The sequence below is a fragment of the Otolemur garnettii genome, unplaced genomic scaffold, assembly GCF_000181295.1.
Source record: "Otolemur garnettii isolate 467f Iridium unplaced genomic scaffold, OtoGar3 scaffold00010, whole genome shotgun sequence".
NCBI classification, from domain to species: Eukaryota; Metazoa; Chordata; class Mammalia; order Primates; family Galagidae; genus Otolemur; species Otolemur garnettii.
Window position 1 is genome coordinate 2672553 of NW_003852405.1, and position 22008 is coordinate 2694560.

A 22008-nucleotide genomic window follows, 5' to 3' on the forward strand; every position below is an offset into this window, starting at 1 on the left:
AGCCTCCAGAGTAGCTGGGACTACAGGCGCCCGCCACAATGCCCAGCTATTTTTTTGTTGCAGTTTGGCTGGGGCCGGGTTTGAACCCGCCACCCTCGGTATATGGGGCCAGCACCCTACCCACTGAGCCACAGGTGCCACCCTATTATAAAGTTTTAATGGTATCTTATGAAGCAAAAATTCCATGTTCTATACAATCAATGTTAGGAATAAGACTGAATTCATTATGAACTGTTAAAAAAAAGAACAAGACTGAAAATACTAACAATTTGTATTTTAATTGGTTAAAACACTTTTTTGATGTTAATCTAACTTCTGTTAAAAAAGAATACTCCCATGTAGCCTATTAAATACTGAAGGTGTTTCAGAAGTAGTATAAAATTCACAAACACATATATCTATCTCTTTTTCCCCACCCTATCACTGCATCTCCTTTAAAGAATGTAAACCATCCTCATAAAAACCAAGAGGTTAACAAAAGCCTAAGGTTTACACCTTTGGCATGATCTAGCTAAGAATTAACCAGCTCCTGCCCCACAGCCTGCTTCCCTATAGTTGCTTACTGCTTAGAAGTCACATAGCCAGTGGTTACACAATTTATAACTTCCCTTAATAGCCTCTGTAAGATAAGACCTCTATTGTGAAACCTGTGATTTTAAGATATTTTCCAGACTCTGCATTCCAATGGGCCCTCTAAAGTCAACAGGTGACACATACCACAGAATGGACTTCAAGAATGCAGTTCCTAAAAAATTTTCTTTTTCTTTTCTTTCTTTCTTTTTTTTTTTTTTTGTGGCCGGGCTGGGTTTGAATCCGCCACCCTCGGCATATAGGGCCAGAGCCCTACTCCGTGAGCCACAGGTGCCACCCCCAAATTTTCCTTTAATACCCCAACCTAGAATTCTTCAGGGAGGCAGATTTGAAGAATTCCTCTTGTCTCCTCATTCAGCTATCTAACTATTAACATCTTTCCCCGCAGCAACATTTGCTGTCTCAGTAGATGGGTTCTGTTCTGCACAGGGGCAAAACAAACTTGACTGGATGGTAACAGAATGGAAGATGAAATAAGAGAAAAACTAACAAGCCATAAAATAACTGTGACAACTTTAATGAGCTTGACTAAAGAGATCAGCAATTTAAGAGGTTCATGAAACTACTTAAAATGGACATCCTGGCTGTGGACAGTCGCTCACACTTATAATCCCAGTGCTTTGGGATGCCAAGATAGGAGGATGCCCCAAGGCCAGGAGCTTGAGACCAGTGGGAGCAACATATGGAGATCCTGCCTCTACAAAAAATGAGAAGAATTAGCCAGGTGCGGTGGGAGGTACCTGTAGTCCTAGCTACTTCAGAGGCTGAGGCAGGAGGATTGCTAGAGCCCAGGAACTTGAGGTTGCAGTGAACTATGATGCTACCATTGCACTCTATCCTGGGTGGCAGAGTGAGAGCCTGTCTTACAATAAAAGGCAGGGGATTTCCCATTGCTTTCCCAAATGTAATCTCTTTCTTCTCTTTTATTCAGATATCCTCTTCTATTAGTGGAGCCAGGGAAGGTACTATCATCTTGGAAACTGTCAATTTCCTAAGCCAAGATCAGGAAGGACTGCATTGAGTTGCCCTGGGTCCAGACTGCAAATAATACATGTAGACTTCTGCTATACAAATACTATCATTTCTACAACCCCTAAAATTATAAAACCATCCAACTCTGTGGTCTTTTTCTTGTAATCCTGAAATTTACAACTTTGTTTTTATATTGTATCTTTGATTTGTAAGTAATTTGTAAACAAAGATTATAGTAGGAAGCCTGATGATACTCAAAAGATGACCACAATCTGGGCCAGGCATGGTGGCTCACATCTTGCCTCAGCACTTGGGAGGTTGAGGTGGGTGGACTGCCTGAGCTCACGGGTTTGAGAGCCTGTCTCTAAAAATAGCAGGGCATTGTGGCGGGTGCCTGTAGTCCCAGCTACTTGGGAGGCTGAGACAAGAGAATTACTTGAGTCTCAGAGTTTGAGGCTGCTGTGAGCTATGATGCCATGGTACTCTACTGAGGGCAACAAAGTGAGACTCTGTCTCGGAAAAAAAAAAAAAAAAGTCACCAACATGAAAGTTTTATCTGGACACTTAGAATTTTCTGCCTTGTATTCTGATTCTGTCAAAAATTGTGATGGTGCACATACCACAGGGAGATCACACTCCCATCCAAGCCCTATCTCTGAACTCTTCTGATTCATGCTCCTGTCTAAATCTTATCTCTGGACTTTTTGGTTCAGGACAAAAGGAGTATAACTGGCTTTTTTTTTTTTTTTGAGACAGTGTTTTATTATGTTGTCCTTGGTAGAGTGCTGTGGTGTCACAGCTCACGCAACCTCCAACTCTTGGGCTTAAGCTATTCTCTTGCCTCAGCCTCCCAGTAGCTAGGACTGCAGGCACTCACGACGCCATCCAGCTATTTTGTTGTTGTAGTTGTTATTGTTGTTTGGCAGGCCCAGGCTGGATTTGAACTCACCACGTCGGGTGTATGTGGCTGGCACCCTAGCTGCTGAGCTAATGCTGCCGAGCCTGGACTTGTTTCTGTTGTTTTAATTACGTCTCTTACTCTTAAAAAATTAAAATCTCGTTTTGCTTACCAACAAACATAGGGAGATATATACTTTAAATATTAGGTTAGAAATGTCTAAAATTTATATCTATAATCTAAAACCAAATCCTCTATCAGTTTATGAATTCTTTTCTAAATCTCTTGAGCAATGCAGGTTTAGAGACCTAAAGGATAACAGAAGCAAATAATGTCCCTTCTGAATAAACTGCTTATAACAATTTCTATAATAGAAAAACAGCTATGTTGACTTCTTTATTATCAAACATTGATACAAAAAACAGAGAAACTCAAATCAAGATTTGTCTAGAATGCCAATAAAAAATGCAAAATTATTTTAATATATAATTTATGAAAAAACATTAAGTATCAAAATTATCACAAGTGTTTGTATCTTCATCTAATAAAACTACCAAATTAAATACATAATTTCAGAAAATTAATTTTCATTTTTACTACTGTACTAAAGCTGTAAATCTTAGCTGAGAAATACCAATTTGGATTTAGAAATCTTATCAACTGGCCAGGCATGATCTGTAATCCCTAACACTCTCGGAGGCTGAAGCAGGTGGATTGCCTGAGCTCACAAGTTTAAGACTAGCTTGAACAAGAGCATGACTGTGTCTCTACTAAAAATAGAAAAACTAGACAGACATGGTAGTGGGTCCCTATAATCCCAGATACTTGGATTAGGCAAGAGGATCACTTGAACCCAGGAATTTGAGGTTACTGTGAACTATGATGCCATGGCATTCAACCCAGGGCAACACAGTGAGATTCTGGCTCCGAAAAAAAAAAAATCCTATCAATTAACATGTAATATACATAATACATACCAGTAATGAATTATAAAGATATAGTGAAATGGTTTCTTTGTTAAAAAGCTATTTCATCTTTTTGTTTGACATTAGTATTATTCTGAGATAGGGTTTTGTCCTGTTACCCACGCTGGAGTGCAGTGGTGTCATCATAGCCCACTGCAATCTTGAACCTGGGCTTACATAGTCCTCCTGCCTCAGTCTCCCAAGGAGCTAGCTACTGTAACAGAAGGGTCTGAAAAGGGGCAAAACTGTCTGTTTAAAATCCTTCACCCTTTTAATTTCTGAGGAATTAAAACCTGCATTCCTCAAAGCCCCACCTTCATCCTGACAATTTCCCTCCTGTTGTCTGGTTTCTTGTGTTGGCTACAGCAGACCAGTTGTGGTTCTCTTGCTGTGATGACTTCTAATTGCCATGTACAGTATGTTCTAAGTTAGATAACTCCTCATTGTAAACTGTAACTGCCTAGAGCAGCTATTATAAATCAGCCTAACATTTAAACAAAAAACCCAAAACTCAAAAAACCTGCATTTCTTCCCCAGGCCAGTAATTGAACAGAGGAGTATTATATTCTAGTGGAGATGGTTCAACAAAACTATCAGGACTGAGGTCATGAGATCCTCTTCACCAGAGATGCAACAGTTACACAGCAATAGCCCAAAGCTGAAACCCCCTTTAAAAACTCCCGTATTTCTCCTTACAGAGGGGAAGAGACTTCTTTAAGAGGACAGTGTGCCATTCTCCTCATTTGTGGGCAAATTAATAAACTTCCCTTTCCTTTTCCTCAAACCACCTGTTCTCCTTCTTTGTTTGGCTTCAGGGACAAGTACCAAATGTTTAACTTTCAGCAACACCACCATCTGGGTTTTTTCTATTTTTTTTGTAGAGATGGGGGTCTTGGTATTGCCCAGGCTGATCTCAAACTCCTGGCCTCAAATAATCTTCCCACCTCTGCTTCTGACATTACTTTTAAAGTAAATATTCTTAAATCAAGATTATGACAGTAATAGGCACCAAAATGGTAAAACTGTGCCTGTTCTTGATAACTATCTTTCATAGTTTTCTAGTGTTCCAGTCTTTTTAAATGTTATTTGATAAGACAAACATACTTTTAGGTATATGATTCAGAATGCTTACAACCTATTTTGAATATGGTTTCCACTTTGATAAATATGGTGAGCCTGGTATTCACTTTTAATATAAGCGAAAAGCCCAAATTCCACTTGTTTAAATATAGTTCTGCTGGAGATATAGCTAAGGAAGCAAGCACACCAAAAAAACTCCAGAGCAATCAAGTTACCATTAACTTATGTGGTGTAGGTCAACATGCTGTTTTTCTTTAAGATTATAATTACAGGAATAAGAGAAAGATAAAGTCTGAATAAAAAAGGCTGTGGAGATTCAGATTTCACCTTTATATCCTATCCTATTTGTATATGCCCTTTATATGCCCTTCAAGTTATACTTGCTTGTATGTATCATTCTCAATTGGTAGTAGATCATATGCCATTGCCTGAAAGGTCAGTTCATGCAGGACAGTGGACACAGGATCAAAGCCACGATCAATTATTAAGAGCTGGGAATGAGTTTTACCCTAGAATAAAAAGATAAAATTATCTTAAGAAAGTTTAATTGCTTTATGTGAACATATTATTAATATTTTAGAAAACCAAAATAGACTTTTCCTAAGTCCTGTCCCTTCTCCTACCAAGAACATACAACAAATCATTAATTGCCTTAAGAATGTGTAGTTATATTAAAACAAAGAAAAATCTGAGTAGCACAAGAGGGAAAAAACCAAGACAATGTAATTAGAAGTTTTCATAATTAGATTAAGAAGCCATATTTAATAATACAATTGACTCTGGTATAACATGGTTTGATACATATATAAACATATATACACATTTTTTTTTTTTAAAGAGACAAGGTCTCTCTCTGTCCCCTAGGCTGGTCTTGAACTCCTGGCCTCAAGTGATTCTTCTACCTTGGCCTCCTGAAGTACTAGAATTATAGGTATGAGCCACTGAACTCTTACCTAAATATATTCTATCCAAACATGGGCTGAAAACACAGCATTCTCAGGATGTGAAATCTGAATTTATGATGAATTGACTTTTCATAAATGTGGATTTTGCAGGAGTGACCATGGGACTTGAGTTTGCATAAATTTTGATACAAGCAGGAGTCTTGGAATCAACCCCCAGCATATACCAAAGGATAACTGTGTAATATTCTGAAAATTCCCCTTAAAAAAGTAACATCTGGTTTTCACTGAATCTATTTTCTTATGAATTCAGCCCCACAAACATTAGAACTGATATAAATTATGAATAATAGCTACTACTTGAGCTCTTTGTTTTAGACATTTTGCTAAGCAAGAAATATGTGATTTCATTTAATTCTTTTAGTAACCCTATAAGATAGGCATTATTATCTCTATCTGACTTTTAGGGCATTAAGCAGCTTGAAATTAAGCAACTAGCCCAAATTACAGTGGTGCTAAGTGGTAGACGGGAGATTCAAAAACTCAGGTCTTCACTCCAATGCCCATGCTGTTAACTGTTAGGCTATTTTAAAAGAGAATATTAACGTCAACTGTGATGACAATACACAATAACAAGAAAAGCCTGGCTACTATTAATTCACGAATAGCACTAATCCCTAAATAGTGAATAACAACAGTGCTGGGGAAACTTTTGTTAATATCAATATCTTTCACATTTCATTTTACTTTTTTTAATTTATTTTTTGAGACAAAGTCTCCCTAGATTGCCCAGGCTTGTCTTGAACTCCTGGTCTTAAGTGATCCTTGCACCTCAGCCTCCATAGCAGCTGGGGTTACAGGTGTGAGCCACTGCACCTGGCTCATACTTCATTTTATTTAATTAATTAATTAATTAATTTTTTTTTTTTTTTTTTGAGACAGAGTTTCACTATGTCACCCTTGGTAGAGAGCTGTGGCATCACAGCTCATAGCAACGTCAAACTCTTGGGCTTAAGCAATTCTCTTGCCTCAGCCTCCCAAGTAGCTGGGACCACAGGTGCCTGCCACAGCACCCAGCTATTTTTTTTTTGTTGCAGTTGTCACTGTTGTTTAGCAGGTGAGGGCTGGATTCGAACCCACCAGCCTCAGTGCATGTAGCCGGCACTGTAACCACTGTGCTATGGGCTCTGAGCCTCATACTTCATTTTTAAAAGCAATAAATTCTTTATTATTCAAAGCAGTAAGAGTTAACTATAACTCATTAGAAAAACATTTCCTATTTATTTTCATATAGCAAACTGAGGTAAAACCTTTCAAAATTAATCTCATTTATTTAAATAAACTCTGAGACAATGTGGTGTAAGAGCACAGGCCATAGACTCATATAGATATGATTTTTAGTCCAACCTTGACCACTTTCCTGCCATATTTGCTTAGACAAAATGCTTAACCTGTTCATATGACAGTATTCTCTTTGTAAAGTGAAATATAACCATGATATCTCTGCCTTATAAGATACTTATAAAGATTAAATGTAATAATACCATGAAACACTTATCATAGTGCCTGGCATTTAGTAAGCCCTCAATAAATGTTAGCTATGAGTCTTCAGAAACATAAATAGGAAAAAGACCAGTACAATATAAATGCTATAGCAGGGCTTGGGGCATACGACAGTATGTAGGAGGAAGCATCACTTAGCCTGAAGCATCAGGAAAGGCTTTAAAAAAGGAGGTAACACTTTGTCAGTGTCCTTGAATAAAGGAAAGGTATCAAGCTTTTGAACGATGTATAATTTCCCAGACAGAATGGAAAGGACATGTTTGTTTTTTGTGAAATTTGCCCTTTTCCCATTGAAAACATGAAGGATCAAGGGGATATTTGTTAATATATTGTGTATCTCTTCCTTAATTCAGCAAGCATTTATTCACTACCTACTATTTATACTAAGCTATTCAGTCTTCAGAATCACAACCAGAATAACAACCATCACTAGACTTCCAAACCAAAATTGTTCATTTGTAAAGTAATGAATGTAACATCTAAGCTTAGAACCTCCATTCCAGCCAAGTTGTTTAATAATGGATTATGCCTTTTTTCTCTAATATCTCTACCCAAAGAATCCTGTTATCCATGCAATAAACTCCCATCATGTTACACTCATTCTTCAAGCTTAAAGGCCTCTTCCTCTAGGATGCCTTTCAAGTCTCTCGTTTAGGTTCAGCACTTGTAGCTCAGGGGCCAGGGCAATAGCCACATACACAGGAACTGGCGGGTTTGAACCCAGCCCTGGCCTGCCAAAGAACGACAACTACAATAAAGTGACCAGACGTCCCACTTTTGGCGGGACAGTCCTGATTTTTAACAATTTGTCCCGCATCCTGCAGCGTTTTAAAAAAGTCCCGATTTTTGGAAAGAATGCACCACATGCTAGGGAAAGGCAAGACAACAGGAAGGGAATATATGGTTTTTGGCTGCTGGAAAGGTTAATGTAACTCCATTTGGGAATGAAGAGGTTAATGTAACTTCATTTGGAAATGAAAAGGCTCATGTAAACTCCCTACTCCCCTCCTGGGCAAGGTCACCCAGGTGGACTGGGGCCCTACTCCTTTGAGCCACAGGAGCCCCTCTATACATAATTTTTTTTTAATGTATTATATTTGTAAATTGTACTTAAGTTGAAATTAAAAATATATATATTATAATACTGTTTTTGCATTCTATGAAAATTTTTGTTGTTCCATATAGACCAAATTTTTAATTAAGACCCTCTCCGTCCCCAGTCAATGGTGTCCCGCTTTACCAATGTTAAAATCTGGTCACCTTAAACTACAACCAAAAAATAGTTGGGCGTTGCTGCAGGCACCTCTAGTCCCAGCTACTTGAGAGTCTGAGGCAAGAGAATAGCTTAAGCCCAAGAGCATGAGGTTGCTGTGAGCTGTGATCTCCACCCTGGGTGACACAGTGAGACTTTTTTTTTTTTTTTTTGAGACAAAGACTACAGTTTAGACGGAGATAAGCCCCAGCCCATACTCCCATTATACTCTATATATTTTTTCTTCTTTCTACTTATTACATAGCATTGTAATTGGTGGTTTCCCAGTCCAGTTCCTCTTTTAAACTACCAACAGTTGTTTTCCTTCATTTTCTAGCTACTGTGATATGGCTTCCTACTGCCTTTGCCAGTCTCCTTAGGTTCTTCATTCTCTAACCCACACCTAAATGCTGGTATTACTCAGGTTCCAACCTTAGTCTTTGGTTATGTTCTCTTTATAAGGTAACAACAGCTGGCAATTATTAAATTCCTATAGGTGCCAAACAGCTGTGAACTCACGTAATCCTCACACCAACCAAGACAAAATACTAATATATATTATCTCATCCATTTTATAGATCAAAAAATAAAACCCAAGGTCACAGAGCTAGTAATAATAGAGATTCCTGTATTTATTCATTGTTTACTCATTGGCAAGCATATGTAAGGACTTAGATATACTAACTCATTTCATCCTCTCATTAACATACAAAATAGATACTTTTATTATTTCCATTTTATAGAAAAAGAAAACTTTAGTTACATATAAGTTATATAATTTGGCCAAATCGACATTAACAATAAATTAAATGGCAGAGTCAGATTAGGACACAGTGCAGACTTCAAACTCATTAACTTCTCTAAACCACATTGTCTGTTAAGGTTTCCACAACATCTATGTTAATGATTCTCAAATCAGTATTGGAGATCTATATAAATGATTCCCAATTATTAAAAAATGAATTAAAGTTTTTTGGCTTGTAAATACAATAAGCTTTATGCACAGTAACTATGTGCCTTTCATATATTACCTTTATTAGACTCTTTTCATCAATCTTGTAGTAGTCTTCAAGCTTTTTTTCAACAAGCTGTGCAAGCTTACTGGCATTATCCAGAGGCTTACTAAAAATAGTAAAAATGTTCAAACAGTTATCTATCTTTCTTTCAGGACACATTTTACAATATCATATAGTTGAATTCTACAGTTAAACCATGTTATTTATTTGTAAAAATGTTTGCAAAATGAAAAACATAAAAAAGTTCACTAATACAGCAAATATGTCAACACATTTGGAATTTACAAATATAAACCTCATCATATGGTGCTTCAGATTTTTTCTTTTTCCTTTGCTTCAGATTTTTTAAAATAAAGGACAGAACATATTATATGAAAAGCTGCAGTTTCCCTTTATTCTTCTCCTACACCCCTGTCCTCCAACCCAAGGCAACCACCATCATGAATTTCACATGTATTCTTCTGGTCACTTCTGCTATTTTTTGGTATGTATGTGTGTGTGTGCTTGCTATATATCTATGCTGACAATATGTCATATTTATTTATTTTATCTCCTATACAGGATTACATCATACAGTTATGCTAAATCCATGCATTCATTCTCCTCATGATGAACATTTGAGTCACTTTCAATTTTATACTATTTTTTAGGCACCACCTAAAGAATCTTTTAAAAGAGAAATGATGGCTCGGTGCCTATAGCTCAGTGGTTAGGGTGCCAGCCACATACACCAGTGTTAGCGTGTTTGAACCCAGCCCTGGCCTGCTAAAACAACAACTACAACAATAACAAAAATAGATGGGCAGGCTTGGCACTTGTGGCTCAAGGGGCTAAGGTGCTAGCCACATACACCTAAGGTGGCGGGTTCGAATCCAGCCTGGGCCCAGCAAACAACAATGATGGCAGCAACCAAAAAAATAGCCGGGCGTTGTGGCAGGTGCCTGTAGTTCCAGCTACTTGGGAGGCGAGGAAGGAGACTTGGTTGAGCCCAGGAGTTGGAGGTTGCTGTGAGCTGTGATGCCACAGCACTCTACCCAGGGGGACAGCTTGAGGCTCTGTCTCAAAAAAAAAAAAAAAAATAGATGGGCATTGTGACAATCCCCATAGTCCCAGCTACTTGGGAGGCTGAGGCAAGAGAACTGTTTAAGTCCAAGAGTTTAAAGTTGCTGTGAGCTGTGACAGCTTGGCACTCTACAGAGGGCAACATAGTGAAACTGTCTCAAAAAAAAATAAATATAGGTTCTTTAAAAAAAAAAGACAGAAGTAATAATACTTAGTACTAGTAGTGCAGCATATTTACTACTACAATTTTTTAGTAGTGCCATGCACTCTTTGGAGTACTCTACAGATATTATTTACTTCTAAGAACTACTTTATGAGATCGGTACCATCATCATTCCCATTTCACAGATAAGAACACTGAGGCCAGAGTGTCACACATTGAGTAAATAGCAGAGACCGAATTAAAATTCAAGCTATCTGGCCCCATGTAACACAGAGACGATTCTCAAAAACTAATGTTGAGCAAAGAAGTAAAAAAACAACAAAAAAAATCATATGATTCATTTGTACTAGTACAAAATGAGGCAAAACTAAAGCATGTGTTAGAAGTCAGGTGGTAGTCAGCTCTGGAGAGGAACAGGGGATGCTGGGAAGATCACAATCACAAGGGAGGTCTTGGAGCTATGTCAATATTCTATTTTTTGAACCTGCTGGGGTCACATGGGAATGTTCATTTTGAAATGAATCCTCAAGCCATATCTAGTAGGTCCTGGAATAATGTCATTTTGTTCAGTGTTGTCTCATTATACCAGTGAGGGGGGAAAAACTGATTCCCAGTCAGGGCCATTGTCTATGTGGAGTTTGCATGTTCTCTCCGTGTCTGCTTGGTTTTCTCCTGGTACTCTGGTTTCCTCCCACATCTCAAAGATGTGCCTGTTCAGTTAATTAATGTGTCTAAATTGTCCCAGTCCGAGTAAATGTGGATGTGTGTGTGTGAGTGTGCCTAGTGACGGCATGGCATCTTCAGCCTGTGTTCCCACCTTGTGTTCAGAGCTGCCAGGATGGGTTCTGGCTACCAGCAACCTTGTACTGTAACAATTGGATAAATAATGATCGTACTTGTTTTTATTAATCTTTGGTAAATGTATATGTAGCTCACATTTATCTCCATGTTTAATATGAGAAGTGTTTTGAATCTTTAATGTACGTTAGGTAATGTTTTGTGATCAAGGAAATTAACACTTGTTTATATCAATTAGCGTGTGGTAAAATTGGTTTTATTATATATTGTTTCACTTAAACTAAGTTTCCAAGAACCCACTGAAGACATTAAGTGAGGAATATAATTTATGTACTTTACAGTAAACTTCATTTTTAAAAAGATGCGTATTAATCAAGCCATGCATTACTAAAGTTCAACTTTACCTCTTTAAAAAAAAAAACACCTAAGTTTATTTAGGACAGTCACAGGGATTAGGTATTACACATACTCAAACACTGTAACAAGTATCCAGAGAATGTGGCCATTTAAATTTGATGAAAATTTAATGATTAAACATCAAATTTAAGAATGTATTTCATATGTGACAGCAAAGACATTTCTTTTAAAATTCCTTAAACTGACAAAAAAAAAAACTAGGTATACAAACTTTCAAATTTAAGTTCTGAAATTCAGTAAGAGAGGTTAGGAGTTAATGTGAAAATTTAAGCCTTAAATTTTAAATCTCCTATATGTAGACCATGGTAGTTATTCAAGGAAAATGAATTTTGCTCATCAATACACAAAAGTACAGAGATATTATTTACCTCTATACTGGATGGCAAACAGAAAGCATAACATGTACAGACTCTGAGTATCTTACCTTTTGTATCTTACTCCAGGGTTTTCATCCAAGGTAGCACAGACTGTAACTATCTGCTCAGCCATTGCTTCCATAATGGTGTCTTTTCCATTTGCATTACCAGCATCCGGACTATAGCAGTAATAGAATGCATCTGGTACGTCAAGAGTATACACCTAAAGTTAGGCCAAAAAAAGTCACACTGTTGATTTGGAGACTTGATTTAAAACTGTATCAATAAAAATGCAGTTATTATTTGGGACATTAAAAAAATTTTGCACTAACCATGCTGTCTTTCTGAAACAACTGTGTCTTAACCTTAATCAAATTTCACTTTCACTGTCACCTTGATTTCATCCTTTCTTTTCTTACTCTCCTTTCCTGTTTTCACTACCTATCTCCTTCAATTCTTGTTTCACATACAGATTACATTGTTTGTTTGTCAGTATCTGTGCAATAGATGAAAGAATCTGAAGTTGTCACACTAAAATAAAAACCTAACACCTAGGACAAATACAACAAAGCCAAAACTGGTCTATATGTTACACATAAATTACAAATCTTTTATTTTTTTACACAGAGTCTCATTTTACTACTGTCAGTAAAGTGCCATGGCATCATTGCTCACAGCAACTTCAAACTCTTGGACTCAAGCAAACCTCTTGCCTCAGCCTCCAGAGTAGCTGGGACGCACCTGCCACAATGCCTGGCTATTTTTAAAGATGGGGTCTTGCTCTTGCTCAGGCTGGTCTCAAACTCCTGAGCTCAAGTGATCCACCTGCTTCAACCTCCCTGAGTGCTAGGATTACAGGCATGAGCCAGTGTGCTTGGCCTTAAAAATCTTAACCCATTAGAAATTAACCTAGAAATTTCCCAAAGTTGATATATACCTTCAACTCTTTAGCTTACACTTTTCGTGTCCCTAATATAGAGATATACTTTCCCAAAAGACATCACATTGTGCCAGACATAAGTCTTAACACACATATAGTGAAGCCTCACAGATTCATTCATTCACTGAACGAAAGAATTTGCTTATGTGCAAAGAACTGAATTAGAGCCTTACTGGGTTAGCTGAAGACTACAAAAGCAGGAGCTCTCTATTTGGTGTTGAGGATTCCCAATTAAACCAAGTTGTTCTGTTGTTTATAACAACGAAAGTGATCCCTCTCAGCCTAGGATAATGTACTGCATGTAAAAGTAGGCAAATAAACATTGTAGATTAAGTAATAAATCATCGACAAACTTCCTTGCCCTTCTTTTCACAAACATTCATTTCTCTGAACATAACTCATCATCAACAGCAGCAGCCTAAACATGAACTGAGATTCAGCTGTGGCTAATCTACTCACCTCTTGGCTGCTCAAAGGCTAGGTTGCTGTATTAACTGTCAAAAAGCATTTGATGTAATTTCTCATTCCATCCTAGTGCAGATAATATCTGCTCACAAACATTTACTGCCCCTGCCCCACAATAAGGCTTCTCCCTCTGAGAGTTCACTTTCACTGATGGATCTTAAGCTTGGCTATGGTCATTGGAAAGCGTACAGAAGAGGAACATGCCACTTGCCAGCAGAAGCTTTAAAAGCCATTGAGTAGCTCCACCACTTGCTCTTCCCTCTGCTATGTCCCGGACTTCAACCTCAGTCCCAAAATGTAGAGGATGTAGAGCAAAGCACCAGCCAAACCACAATGGACAACAACATGAGCAAGAAATAAGCCTTTGTTGTCATGATGAACAGAGATTTGGGAGGTTCTTCCCACAAGTAATCTAAGCCATCTCATAGTCCAATGTGTTACAGAGAATCTAGGGGCTGGTTCTCATTCTACACTCACATTTCTTCCCTTTTCCTCCTCCCTACTTTTCCACTACTACCATTAAAAGTTCTTTTTAGACTACCACGTTTTCTTCATCTTTAAGACGCACGATCAACTCCTTAGATACACATCCATTTACCCTTCATTCTATCTCTACCCAGATCCCTTGTAGCATTCTCTCCAGTAACTATACCAAACTCTGTGTACTCCCTAAGGTCCACTGTGAACAAACTCCCTCACATTCTTGAATGCTTTCCATTTTCAGCTGACTCTTGAACGCCACGGTAAACTGCACAGGTCCACTTATATGTAGATTTATTTCAATAGAAATTACACAAAGTATGCCTCCCTCTCCTGCCTCACCTTTCACCTCTGTTACCCCTGAGACAGCAAAACTAACTCCTCTTCCTCCTCCACAGCCAGTACTCAATGTGATGATGAGGATATAGCTCTTTCCAATGATCTACTTCTACTTAATAAATAGTACATATGTTTCTCTGCCTTATGATTTTCTTTTTTTTTTTTGAGACAAAGTCTCACTATGTTGCCCTTGGTAGAGTGCTGCGGCATCACAGCTCACAGCAATCTCTAACTCTTGGGCTTAAGTGATTTTCTTGCTTCAGCCTCCCAAGTAGCTGGGACTACAGGTACTCACCACAATGCCCAGCTACTTTTTTTGTGGCAGTTGTCATTGTTGTTTAGCAGGCTGGTGCTGGGTTTGAACCTGCCAGCTTTGGTATACGTGGCTGGCAACATAACCCCTATGCTACAGGTGCTGACCCTGCCTTATGATTTTCTTAATCACATTTTCTTTTCTCTAGTTCTCTTTATTGTAAGAATATAGTATACAATACGTATAATATACAAAATATGTGATGGTCAACTGTTTTGGGGGAGTCAAGAGTTTTATGTGCACTTTCAACTGTGCAAGGGATTGATGCCATAACCCCCACATCATTCAAGAGTCAATTACACTTGCTTTAATGTGTATGTGATAGTATTACCTACCTTAAACCCTCTGAAAGGGAAAAAAGATCTTTCTTTAATCACTGTGACTCATGGACTCACCATGAGGAGTCAACCTTCTTCTTCTCCACGTAACTTCTAAATGGGCTGAATATCCAATCTTATTTTGTGGAAGCTCTATCACATCTGCCTTTACCAATCTCTCCCCAGCGATCTCCTCATTTCTAGGAATCTACTTTTCCTTACAGACTTTAGCACCAGTCCCACTGTTCTCTGTATCAGTTCATTTTCTGCCATTATTCTAGGTAGAACCTGGAGCCTCCTACCATGTAGTCTCAATCTACCTACAGAGCACCATACCTTTCCTACCCTCCTGCTGCTTCCCTGTAGCTTTCATCTTTACATTCAAATTATTCTCACCTTTTAGAATGTTCTTTCCCTATTTATTATTATTTTTCCCAGTAAACAGCATTTTGTTTTATGACACTCTGTGATAATACAACAAACATACAAAACTTCCAACCCACCTAAAACATTAGAGGGACAGATGGAGAGTATTTATATAAAACCATGACAGTTACCCCTATTATTTGTGAATGTATATCCATTCTTCCAATCTCCTAAGAATTGTTGTTTTTTCCAATCTCCTAAGAATTAATCTCTCTTAAATTCACAAACTACCTTGATTAATCATTAACATATTTATCAAAATATCAAATTAAACCCCATAAAATATGCATAATTACAATATGTAAATTTAAAAAATAAATACAAAACAAAATAACTATCTCTCTACTTTTGAGGCAGGCTACGAGTTGCCTCTCGACAACCCTACTTCCTTTACTTTTCAGTAAGTTGGAATCTTTGTGAGGAACAGCCATCCATGCCCAGGTAAGAGAAATTTCTCAGTTTCCCATGCACTTACTATGGCAACGTGACTAAATTTTAGCTGCAGTATAAATGCAAATTATTATTTTATTCTTCCTTTCATCCTGCTACCTCAAATGATGATGTAATAATCTAGTCATCTTGGATCATGAAAGCTCATGCCTAGGAGTCTAGGCCCCTGAAAATTTTGTACAGACAGCATACCCACCTTGTTTAGCCTATTCCTGACTTCTTTAGCAAACAATAAATTCTACAATAACTACATTAGCAAACAATAAATTCCATATTGTTTAAGCCACTGAAAGTTTAGATTCTTCTTTTATATGTAGTTGAACGTAATCCTTATTGATTAAACTGTAAATGATAAGGTTTGAAGATGTATAATGTCTTTGTATTATATCTCCTTTACAGTATTCAAATGAGGGTAGGGCATATACCTTGCTTATCTTTTCACAGCACACTGGTTTGCATCTAGCAGAAAATGTTCACGGACCATGATCACTGCTGATAGCTCAAAGCTCTTAGTAACATTTCATTTACATCTTCACTTGCAAATAAACAAAAATCCAAAATACTTTCATTGCAATTTCTCTAAAACAATTAAATTTATTAAATAGACCCACTTACAATATTTATCAAGGAAAAAATTGAAAGAAAAAACTCCACTACAAGGACCACTGTAGTGCAGAAGAAAAAAACAAAGAAAAAACTTAGAGGAAAAATCTTAAATAATCACAACAGTATGCCTATAATACTAGCACTCTGGGTGGGCAACGCAGGAAGCTTGCTTAAGGTTAGGAGTTCAAGACTAGCCTGAGCAAAAGCAAGACACTATCTCTACAAAAAATAGAAAAATTAGCCAGGTGTAGCGGCTCACGTCTGTAGTTTTAGCTACTCAAGTGACTGAGACAGGAAGACTGCGAGAGCCCAGAAGTTTGAGGTTGCAATGAGATACATTCACATCACTGCACTCTAGCCTGAGCAACAGACTACAGTAAAAATAAAAAGAAAGAAAATCACATTTTGCAAAAACTAGTAAATATAAAATTTTCAAGACAGTTCTCTATACATGTAAAGAGAGGTTATTTCCATCAATCATCAAAATAGATATCTACACAGATCTCTCCTTCAAATAAACATAGCAATTACAGAATTTAAATCAATTTTTGGGATTAAAACTATATCTTCAGTGATTTAAGATGTTCTGAAAATGTTTGTATGTTTGTAGTGTTTATCATATGACTACTTAATCCCACATCAGTTTAGGAAACTCAATTTCACTGCACACTCAACTTACATATCATATTAAAGGATTACGTCTAAAGGTAATTTTTGGAAAATAGCTGAATGCTAAGAGGATATCTTAAAATTTCACAATTTGGATTATAATCTTTCTTTGTCAAAAACAGCAGTATTCTACAAGAGAAATCCCTAATCTGGGAATTTCCTATCCCTTACAATATTGACCTCATAATTATAAACAACAGCAAACTAATTCAATTCTATAAAATGCTAGAATCCTAATACAGACTAGAGCACAACAAACCTGATAATTCACTAGCCATGTGACTTGGGGCAAGTATACTTAACCTCTTTGATGTCCTGATTTTTTTTTTTTCCTGAGACAAGAGTTCACTTGGAGAGTGCTGTCGGCCTCATACTGCCCAGCAACCTCAAACTCTTGGGCTGAAGGATCCTCTTACCTCAGCCACTAACCTACCTCCTCCGCCAGTAGCTGGGACTACAGCCTTTTGCCACAACACCCCGCTAGTTTTTCTATCTTTAGTAGAGACAGGGTCTTGCTCTTGCTCAGGCTGGTCTTGAATTCCTCCCAGACTGCTAGGATTACAGATGTGAGTCACCACATCTGGCCATGCTCTTTAAAATGGAGAAAGAAGTACCATCTATTCACAGGGCTACTGTGAAGATTAAACGAATACATTCATGTAAAGCACTCAGAAAATGATCTGGTACAGAGTACTATGTAAGTGTTCGCTAGTATCATCATTACAGTTATTAACTGAAGGCTCATTAACTGTTCCAAAGGCAAAGCAAACAAATCTACAAAACCCTTTCATTGTATAAATTAAAATAAATAATTTAATGTCACATTCTAATTCATTGCTCACGGTCCTCCTTTCATCATAGGGAATGTTTATTTGTGAATTAAGTTCAAAATTCACCAAATATGTATATAAAATATCTTTATTATATACTTTATTCACAAATAAGCTCATAGTCTGAGCAAGAATGAGACCCTGTCTCTACTAAAAATAGAAAAACTGAGGCAAGAGGATTGCTTGAGCCCAAGAGTTCGAGGTTAGTGTGAGTTATGACAGAGTGCTAGTGCCACAGCACTCTACCCAGGGTGACAAAGTGAGGCTCTGTCTCCAAAAAACAAAAAGTTAGATCATAAAACCAAATTTGAAAATCTACTATCAATGAAAATTAAAAATACAGAAAGTACCTGAGATTCACGTGGAATGAAGGAAATATTTATTTCTTTACATCTTCTTATTGACTTGGAGCAAGAAGCCTTAATTTTGTTGAAGAGATTATCAGGACAAACTGAGAGGGGAGGAAAAAAAAAATCAAAGCATATGATAATGCCCAGGAATTATTTACTTTTTATCGATAATTACTAGCTTTCAAAGTAATTTACTATAAGGACAGAGATAAAATATAAATATTTTTCTCTGCTTTACAGAACAGTTATATTCTAGTCAAAAGGGCTATAAAAGAAATTCCAACATCCCCATTTAAATACATCACACCCTGTGATAACATTGTGATAGAGATCTGCTAACAGCAAACTAAAATTGCTAGGAAGGAAAATCATGTCCAAACTCACGAACTCAAAGAGTAGCACTTTCAGAATGTCTTTAAAATTTAAAATGCTTTTCCAAATCTGCCACTAAGTAATGTACACCGCAACCTTATCACACAAATTGTTAATTTTTCCTTAAATTACACGCAGTTTTCGAATGTCAGGGAATTCTAAGACTCTAAAATACTAAGTTTCAGAACTCATAACCCAGGTTGTTTTCCCCTTTCACTTCAGAGTTCCTGATAGATCTAGGTTGGAATATCAGCCATTGGCTGCCAGTGTCTTTTATCAAGATATTCATTAGCCTTAAGGTTCCTTAAGTTAGAAGGGGCTTTCCGTTCATTAAATTTTATTAATTCCAACAGGAATTCTATATAATAAAGTTGCTTAAATGACAAATATTTATGGAATGGCATTTTTTAATATCTAAACTACCAGGCATGAGATAACCATTTATAAGAAAACCATATACTACTTAAAGCGAGGAATCTCTAAAGCAGAGACCAAGACAACTTAGATAAATAGTATTTTTATTTTAAAGTATAATTATATAACATTAAACAGAATTGCCTGTGTCTCCAGACTTCTCTGGAATCCTCTAGTTTCTCTGCTTTCTATGTGAGCATATGGCATAGTAAGAGAAATGTGACAGATTTTCTCCAGTAATTATTTGCCAGATGGCTGCTTTCTTCAGTGCTCTCCCAAAAGCCTTATTTTTGATAATATAATCAAATCTGCAATTGAAATGTTAATTAAAAGTAATTCTTTCTGTCACCAGCCTAGAATCTGAGAGAGAGCACTCTCCACCAACCTCGTACCATCCCTGTACAATAGCAAACTGTCTTTTCAAAGTAGTTGGGAATGGTTTAATTTCCTATCACCTTAGCATGAATTAGAGTAAATGTAATCTCCTATTTTTAGAATTCTAGCCTAATTACAATAAATAATAGAAAATAACTATAACTAAAAAAGTACTATAAAAAGTAGACAGTTTAAAACTGACAGAATAAACAATGAAGCAGTAACTTTTAAAGAGACTTACAGTCAGTGAAGTATATGTATGCTGCTTTGTATTTGTTCTCCGATTTACTTGCAAAATCTCGTAAGAAACAATCTACAGACTTTAAAAAGGTTAGATATTAATACACATTTTATTAAATACTAGTTTAAATATGCTAGCTTGCTAAGGTTACTTTGAGAATAAAATAAAAACTTACTGGCTAAAAGTTTAATTTATAAACTGATTTCCTGAGATGTTATGTTCTCTAGCCAATGATAATTAATAAGGCTACTTATTAATAAGTAGTAAAATAATAAATAAACAATAAAGTAATAAGCATGAATGGAATATTCTTACTGGTAATGAAGCAGCCTAGGAAAGCTGAAGCAACACAGAAGACAAGACCATATTAGAAGATAACAGACCAAGGAAATGAGAAGCCAACATCCTGGAAGTATCATTTATACGGATAATGAAACCAACCAGACTAGTGACTCGAGAAGTACTGGATAGTGACAGTGGGCTCAGAGCTTAAACTGTCAACTGCTTAGAAAGATCCAGAAACTAGTAGATGACCACAAGGATGAGAAACAAGAGGTAAATACAGTCTGGTAGTATATGCCTCAGTGTGGCAGTTTTAGAAAGAAAGGTGGTTAGAATTGTCTGGACAGAAAAATCAAAGAATTTAATTATATCTCTCTTCCATCTGTTCCTTCTCCTTTTGGAACTCCTAGAACTGTATTTCTCGTAGATCTCATGGTTCTACCCTGTAAGTCTCTTATCTTTTCCGTCGTGATTTTCATGACTCATATTTTTCCTTTGAGATACTCTATTTTGATCTTCTAGGCCACTAATTCAAATTTCAAAACAAATCATCCTCTCCTTCAATTAACTGTTTAAGTAAGAAATCACAGTTATAAGCTTCAGAGTTTTTGTGGAACTCTTTTTCTGTTCAGGTTGACATGCTTCAAGCGGCTCTATTTCACTATAATGTGTTTTCTTCATTTTACTGAACTCTTTGGCAGCTGGATCCACTCACTTAGCTGGGTGGTTACTTTTCCTTGTCAACTCACTTCAGGCTTAGGTTTAGTGGCTAGAATAGGAGGAAGTCAAAGAAGTTTCTCTTCCCAAGGGCAAAACCACCAAACAAAGCATATGATAATGCTTGATCTTTCCCCTAAAGTGCACGTATCTCTTATGGCAAAGTCTTCCTGAAATCTGTCACTTCATGATCCTTGCCTGGGAACTGTGATGGGTTTCCAGGTGCTTGCCCAGCCTATGAGGAAGCATGTCTCATACCAAGTTTCTTCACCAGTTCTCCCACAGACCCCAAGGCCTCACATGATACTCACGCAGGACTCAGCAAGCATTGATTGATGGCAGGAAAGAAACTGGAGTTGGTTATGGTAGATAAAGAAGTCACTTTCAGATACTACCTTCTCTGAATACTTTGCTCCTTTACTAAATATACAATTCTATATCCTGCTTTTGTCACTTAACATTAAAAATAAACATTTACTTAGGTCATTAAAAATTTCTAGAACCCAGCTGGTTGCCCATGGCTCAGTGAGTGGACTGTCAGCCACATACATGGAAGCTGGTGGGTTCAAGCCTAGCCAGGGCCTGAACGACAACTGCAACCAAAAAATAGCCAGACGTTATGGCGGGTACCTGTAGTCCCAGCTACTCAGGAGGCTGAGGTGAGAGAGTCGCTTAAGCCTAGGAGTTTGAGGTTGCTGGGGGGTGTGATGCCACGGCACTCTACCAAGGCCAACACAGTGAGACTGTCTCAAAAAAAATTTTTTTTTCTAGAAACTTTATTTATTTATTTATTTTTGAGACAGAGCCTCAAGCTGTCACCCTGGGTAGGGTGCCATGGTGTCACAGCTCACAGCAACCTCAAACTCTTGGGCTTAAGTGGTTCTCTTGCCTCGGCCTCCCAAGTAGCTGGGACTGCAGGTGCCCACCACAATGCCCAGCAATTTTTTTTTGTTGTTGTTGCAGTTGTCATTGTTTAGCTGGCCTGGGCCATGTTTGAATTCATTAGCCTGAGTGGCCGGCACCCTACCCACCGAGCTATGGGTACCACCTAGAAACGTTGTTTTAATGGCCATATAGTCTTTCATACTACTATTTACTAATATTCAAATTTTAATTAGATTTCTTTTTTTATTGGGACAAAGTCTGGCTCCAACACCTCAGCCAGAATGCCAAGGCCTCCAGCCTAGCTCATAGCAACAAACTCTTCAGCTCTAGCAATCCTCTTGTCTCAGGCCCTTGAGTAGCTGTGACCACAGGCTTGTGCTATCATACCTGATTTAGTTTTCTATTTTTGTAGAGACAGGGTCTTGCTCTTGCTGAGGCTGATCTTGAACTCCTTACCTCAAAGGATCCCCCTGCATCAGCCTCCATGAGTGGTGGATTACAG

General features: G+C 37.5%; 1 protein-coding gene across 1 annotated transcript in view; it reads right to left on the reverse strand.

Annotated features, from left to right (window-relative positions):
• STXBP3 (syntaxin binding protein 3) overlaps positions 1 to 22008 on the reverse strand; it is a 74447-nt gene that overhangs the window by 33046 nt on the left and 19393 nt on the right. The window contains exons 5-9 of the mRNA XM_003784086.3: positions 19623 to 19701; positions 18221 to 18321; positions 12104 to 12258; positions 9255 to 9345; positions 4891 to 5015 (exon numbers count right to left, since the gene is read on the reverse strand). Of these exons, the coding sequence (XP_003784134.1) occupies positions 4891 to 5015; positions 9255 to 9345; positions 12104 to 12258; positions 18221 to 18321; positions 19623 to 19701 (551 nt within the window). The remainder of the gene's footprint in view (positions 1 to 4890; positions 5016 to 9254; positions 9346 to 12103; positions 12259 to 18220; positions 18322 to 19622; positions 19702 to 22008) is intronic.